This window comes from the organism of the source record quoted next, unplaced genomic scaffold (genome assembly GCF_019419815.1).
Source record: "Pyrus x bretschneideri cultivar Hongxiangsu unplaced genomic scaffold, Pyrus_bretschneideri_v1 Contig39, whole genome shotgun sequence".
In the NCBI taxonomy this organism is placed as follows: domain Eukaryota; kingdom Viridiplantae; phylum Streptophyta; class Magnoliopsida; order Rosales; family Rosaceae; genus Pyrus; species Pyrus x bretschneideri.
This window is the reverse complement of record NW_025999712.1, coordinates 4357732-4364347: the sequence shown is the minus strand read 5'-3', so window position 1 is coordinate 4364347 and position 6616 is coordinate 4357732. Positions and strand designations below refer to the sequence as shown.

General features: G+C 34.4%; 1 protein-coding gene across 1 annotated transcript; it reads left to right on the top strand.

Moving 5' to 3' along the window:
• The first annotated feature begins 1649 nt into the window (after positions 1 to 1649).
• Positions 1650 to 5118, top strand: LOC125468628 (beta-glucosidase 13-like). Its single transcript, XM_048564741.1, has 13 exons — positions 1650 to 1875; positions 2075 to 2144; positions 2319 to 2377; positions 2515 to 2590; positions 2724 to 2801; positions 2956 to 3043; positions 3145 to 3400; positions 3565 to 3680; positions 3772 to 3989; positions 4084 to 4115; positions 4210 to 4312; positions 4483 to 4591; positions 4676 to 5118. The coding sequence occupies exons 1-13, from the start codon at positions 1696 to 1698 to the stop codon at positions 4902 to 4904; spliced, it is 1614 nt and encodes a 537-aa protein (XP_048420698.1). The 5' UTR covers positions 1650 to 1695; the 3' UTR covers positions 4905 to 5118.
• The last annotated feature ends 1498 nt before the right edge of the window (positions 5119 to 6616 follow it).

Sequence of the window (6616 nt, the reverse complement as noted above, 5' to 3'; positions counted from 1 at the left end):
CAGTTTCTTAATAAAAAAATCTGGCCAAATCTAGTGTGCACAAAGACAAGATGCCCTTAGATTGAAAAATCCGTTCCCAATCGAAGTCTTCCCTCTTCCAGCAAACTCTAAACCTCGCACTACCCATTCGAATCACCGGGTATACAAAACCCCGGCACAAAATCACTAGCCACGACACTTTTTTCTTCAACGTGCATTTCAGCTCTATTACTCCACGTGTGGAATGAAGAATCAGATTCCCACTCTTTCCCTTCTTTTTCTTTTGGTAAAGTTGATGAGTTGTTGTCATGAAAAATGGAGTCACATCAAAGGTGTCATTGTCGTTAAGGAGTTAGGGTTATGTCTTGTGAGGGGATTCCATCCCTAGGGTCTCCACAATTTGAATCTAGATGGAATCCCATCTTCGGATGGGTGTCACTTGCAGTGGGGTTTGAATGCTTTAAGAAAGGAAAAAGAGAGAAAATATTCTTCAGCTGGTACATATCTTTGTATGACGATCCTATCCAGATCCTCTTTGTGAGGATTCTCTCCAGATCTTCTTTGTGAGAATCCTAGGAATCCTCACATCATCTTCGTTTATCCTATATTGTGCGATCAGTTTTCTTAAGGTACTGTTTCTGTTTAATTTTAAATAAAAATATTTAAAATGATTTATGACTGTACAATATATAATGAACGGACACCATTTAAGAATTTCCGGAATCCTCACAAAGAGGATCCGGAGAGTATCCTCACTCCATATCTTTAATCATGTTGAGTAAACTACATTTCCACACCTCATATATGGGCTGATTTTTCAAAATAGATCAAGAAATTTCAATTCTCACATACACCAAGTTGAAATATTGAAATTGTATTAATTTATGTATTGGTCAAATAAATTGTATGATAATTTATTAAATTTGAGCATTTTCAAAGGAGATGTCTATGCTAAGGAGAATGTTATGTAAGAAAATTTGAAAGCAGATGTAAGTTTTAATCGATTTGTCATTTCGACATGATTTAGCATATAGATTGTGTGCTATCAATTTTGACATATATAAAAAAATATAATCTCTTTTACATAAAAGAAAATATAATCTCTTTTATTTTCATAAAGAAGATCCGGCGAGGTCGGATTCTAACTTTTCTGGTCCATTCCATGCATGTGCGTACCGCCACTGCTTGCTAGTGAGGTCCCAACTGGATAAAAAGTCGAAGGACGAAAAAATGTCATATCCTACCGTATCTTGAACTGCGTTTCTCCACTTTTCAATTTTTTTTTTTTTTTTAAAAATATTTCTCTTTACCTAATTCCATTCCTTGATATATTTCCCATAACCAATCCACCAAAGTTTTACGTTATATACATGCTTGAGAAATTGTTTACTTACAAATAAAAATATAATATTGCAAACGTATTCATATTTAATTATTATTGTTACAAAAGTATATTTAGTTTTTTGTATAAATATGTATTATCCCAACCGTATTCATATTTAATTATTATTGTTACAAAAGTATATTTTGCTTTGCACTTTTCAGTGGTCTTCACTTTTTTAAAGCCTGCACGTGTTTATCAAATTTTAGTAAATAAATGCTTATCAATTATTCTCACGTCTAGACGTGGTACGTAGCCCTCTATATAAACCCCATGCAATATGCAGGGAAGAACCAACCTAGCTATCTCGATCACCAAAACCCCTCCAGTTAACTATGGCAATGCATGAGTTAGGCTCTTTGCTCTTGTGTGTCTTGCTACTCAATGGCTTTGCATTGACAAACACCAAAGCTGCTAAGCCAGATAAACCCATTGTCTGTAACTCACTTGACAGGACCAAGTTTGATGCTCTAAAACCAGGGTTCGTCTTTGGTGGATCTACAGCAGCTTACCAGGCCAGTCCCTGCTAGGGCTTAGCTATTTAATTACCCTTTAATTAATTTGAGTTTCATATAATCACATAGGTCTAATTCGATTTCAATGTCAGAAAAAACTATAGCATATATATATATATATGTGCACATGCACATTTCAGTTTGATTCCAAGCATGAATATTGACATCTTCAGTTTGAATGCGCATATGCATATTTCAGGTAGAAGGTGCATGGAACGTTGATGGTAGAGGACCAAGCATATGGGACACCTTCACCCACGACCATCCAGGTTATAGTCTTCTACATATTATCAGCAAATACCCTTGGGCATGCAGTATATGCTGTATATTTTCGATACATATGGACTATACATGCACTACATGGACATATATAATAGTTCGCATTCTATGAGTCCTACCATCTTTATGCTCTAAATAATAAAATCTTCTATGGTTAATGACAGAAAAAATCGATGATCATAGCAATGGAGATGTCGCCATTGATCAATACCACCTCTATAAGGTTGTCAATCAAGGAATAATATTATTCTCCAAACCCTTAATTCCCACTATGAAGTTGAAGAGCACATTGAACATGAGATCCATAATTAATTTTTAGCTTCTTTCTTATAATTATGTATGCCTTTCTTGTCATTACAGAAAGATGTAGCAATTATGAAGGATATGAACTTGGATGCTTATAGGTTCTCTATCTCATGGTCCAGATTGTTGCCAAGTAATGTTGACATCCGCCTCCATATCCTTGATTTGGGACCAATTACTTCATCGATTAACCTGTTTTACTTAATTCGATTTCGATATATAGATAGGTATATTAACTCACTTGACTATTTTGTTCTAATTATTAGATGGCACGCTAAGTGGGGGTGTCAACAGGAAAGGAATTGAATACTACGACAATCTCATCAATGAACTCCTCCGCAATGGTGATAAAGCTACTTAATCTCACATATCATCCATCCCATCTAATCTCATATATCATCCCGTCCATTAATATATAATTTTAATACCGTGCACTCATAAAACAATATTGAATCAAAGTATTGAATTTTTTTTTCATTCTGATAATGTTATATATAGGCATACAGCCATTTGTGACAATCTTTCACTGGGATGTTCCCCAAGCGTTAGAAGATGCTTATGGTGGTTTCTTAAGCCCTCGTATTGTGTAAGTAAACGAATTTTATCTTAAGTGTAATATTGGTCATTTGCTTAATTAAATAAAACGTACCACATCTAACAAAAATGTTTTGAAATTTGGACACGCAGCGATGACTTTAAAGACTTCGCAGAACTTTGTTTTTCACTTTTTGGTGATCGGGTGAAGCACTGGATCACGTTGAATGAGCCATACACCTTCAGTAACCATGCATATACAATCGGGATGTACGCACCGGGACGATGCTCTGCTTGGCAAGACCTAACCTGCCTTGGTGGAGATTCGGCTACTGAACCCTATTTGGTAACACACTACCAACTCCTTGCTCATGCAGCTACTGTAAAAGTGTACAAAGATAAATTTCAGGTATAATGAATTAACTAGTTAGTTCCCTTTTTTTTTTGGTCTGAAATCTCCACGAGTGACTAGTATTAGGTTCCACCACAAGAGGAAACCTTTTGTATAGCGAGGTAAACAGTTTGGAGTTTGTATGGCACTACATCAAATCATTTTCTGAATTTTCTTTGTAGGCATATCAAAATGGGGTGATAGGAATAACACTACTGTCACATTGGTTTGAGCCTGCTTCAGATGCAAAGGAAGATATAGATGCTGCAAATCGAGCTATGGATTTTATGTTTGGATGGCAAGTGTATTATTAATTTATAAATCAAGTGGGTTATGTTTCTTTTTTATGACTTATAAAGTTGATTATTGCAATTTTCACATCTTTGTAGGTTTATGGATCCAATTACAAGAGGTGACTACCCGTACACCATGCAATACCTTGTTAGAGAACGATTGCCAAAATTCACGGAAGAAGAATCCAAGATGTTAACTGGGTCCTTTGATTTTGTTGGATTGAACTATTATACTGCTCTATATGCAACTGATGTACCTAAGAATTATTCTAAACCTGCAAGTTACTTATACGATCCACATGTTATCACAATGAGTGAGTACAAATGAAAACCTTTTATCGACTAATTATTTAATATCTTAGAATTATTACATTCTAATATTGTTCGCATTCATTTATGTTATGGCAGCTGAACGTGATGGCATTCCTATTGGTCCTCAGGTACACATCAAATTTCAGGTTAAGTTATTTGTATTTGGAGGATTAATTTTATACAATTCCTAACCATCTCAAATATCTTCAAATGGTATTACAGGCTGCTTCAGACTGGTTATATGTTTATCCAAAAGGAATTCACGATTTTGTACTCTACACGAAGAATAAGTATGGTGATCCAATCATTTACATTACTGAGAATGGTAATTGACGCTTTTAAGCCTCACTTAATTTCACTTTTTAATTTTTGACATATATATGTATATATTGATGTAAAATACAGATGAGTAATTCCAAATCTAAATTTAAAACCAACTACATCTCTCTTTTTGAGAGAAAGTACTAAATACATATGTAATGAATTATATTGCAGGCGTTGATGAGTTCAATGATTCCACCTTATCACTAGAGGAAGCCCTCCATGATCCCAATAGGACTGACTACTACAATCGCCACCTCTGTTACCTTCAAGCAGCAATCAAGTAAGTGCTTGTTGAAATACTAATTAGGACTATATTGCATTTTACAGTGATATCAAGTCATTATTTATTTATTTTGTGGTGCAGGAAGGGTAGTAATGTGAAAGGATACTTTGCATGGGCAATTTTAGACAACTTTCAATGGAGTGAAGGCTACACAGTTCGATTTGGTATTAACTATGTGGATTTTGACGGGCTCCAAAGGTACCCAAAACTTTCGACCCATTGGTTCAAAAATTTCCTCAAGAAGCGCAAAGGAAGTTCAAATATTTTGGCCAATAATGTTGGAGACACAGATTTTCTTTATCAAGTGTAACTTCAAATGATGAATGTTGTGGGGCTTGTTTTTAGTTTTTTCAGCTTCACTCCTTCTGATTTGGAATAAGCTGCAACAACTCGTTATGAGTTTGTTGTATATGTTATTAGTGTGTGTCTCTCTATATTTGTGTTGCCATTATGGCTAGTGCCTCTTCCGCAGTTGAATTCCATATGAATGTAATGTACTATTTATGAAAATAAATGTTTTTGAATGTTGAGTGTTCAATTAAACTGTACACTTACCCTTAGTGGGCTTTGACCAAAAAGTTGGCATAGATAATCAATGGCCTTAGGCCACATTATACTAGCTAGTGATTCCTTAACCAAAATATACTAAGGGTTTATTTTGAACTGTTTAAAATGGCTGAAAGCGTTTCTAGTGAAAATGTTTTTGGAATCAATTTTTAGTAAAAATGCAAGTGAGTCATCGAAAAACATTTGAAATGTGGGGGACCATAATTTTCTGAAACCGTGACACATGGCACCTGGGTAGCAAAAATGATCAAAATGCTCATAGCCCATGAAGCATAGTCCTACATTCTTAGTCCGACATACTAGGCTTAAGCCCACTGAAGATATTACTTGCCAACCAAGTTTGATAACCCTAATTCAAGTCAAATTAGGATATATTAGGAAATAGGCAACATCATCCTAGGAAGATTGGATATCTTATAGTAGATTTCCTCATAGATAGTCTCCCAATTTAATTATGATTACTTTCCCTACAAGAGCTCTCAAGACATCTATAAATACTCTAACCAATGACAACTAAAGATAATGCTCTGCCACACGCATATTCTGTCATATTCGCTGAGCTCTGCGTGTAGATACTTCCATGGAGAACTTATCTCCTTAATACCCCACCATAGCCTATTCATCAAGAATGGTTCACGATATAACACACATCACACCATTCTTTCTTGGATGATTTTTAATAGATAATCGACTTTGCATACGAATTTGGACACAAGTCTAGTTGGACATGAAAGCTAAGATACTGAAAATTATAATGTCAAACTTTCATAATTTTCTACACGATCAATCCTTCCAATTTTTCAATTAAAAACAAGCAAAACTGCATTTTTGTCAGAACTGCATATCTAGGAAAAACGAAAATTTCAAAGGCTTCTCTTAGTGTGTATTTTCATTTGCATAATGTTGAGGGCAAAACTCCATTCATGTAGGCGATTGTTAATATTTTCATATTAAATTTTATTTAGTTGGATGGAATTTAATTAAGATGGTCCAATTCTTTAAAATGTATTAACTTCCCAATTCTTGCACGTATTAACTTTCAAAGTTATCTCTGGTTAGAAACGACATCAAAGATGAAAATGCAAAATGGTGGTTTGAACAGTTAAGCGCTTATTAGTAGAAATGCTTTCTAGAGAAGGAATCACAAGGCTAATGGTAAAAAACATATTTGACATCAGTACTATTCTTACTCTGATTCTAGAAAACTTTTAGTATACAATGGGAATCTGAATTCTACCATTCTCATAATTTAGACACAATTTTTTTACCATGAAATTAGCCCTTATCAATGGTCAAGTTTGAGTCATAAAGCTAATTACTTATGGCTAATTCGTTAATTTACTTTTATCTGAAAACTATTGTTACATAAAAATAGTAATTAAATTCACCTTAACCAATTTAGGGGGGGTGTACTCAATTTAGGATTTAGGATGATTTAAAAAAAAAAAAAAAAAA

Excerpts from the sequence above, each read along its gene's own strand:
- LOC125468628 (XM_048564741.1), top strand. The coding sequence starts at position 1,696 with ATGGCAATGCATGAGTTAGGCTCTTTGCTCTTGTGTGTCTTGCTACTC. Across the intron at positions 2,145-2,318 it reads CTTCACCCACGACCATCCAG|AAAAAATCGATGATCATAGC; the intron begins GTTATAGTCTTC and ends GGTTAATGACAG. Across the intron at positions 4,313-4,482 it reads CATTTACATTACTGAGAATG|GCGTTGATGAGTTCAATGAT; the intron begins GTAATTGACGCT and ends ATTATATTGCAG.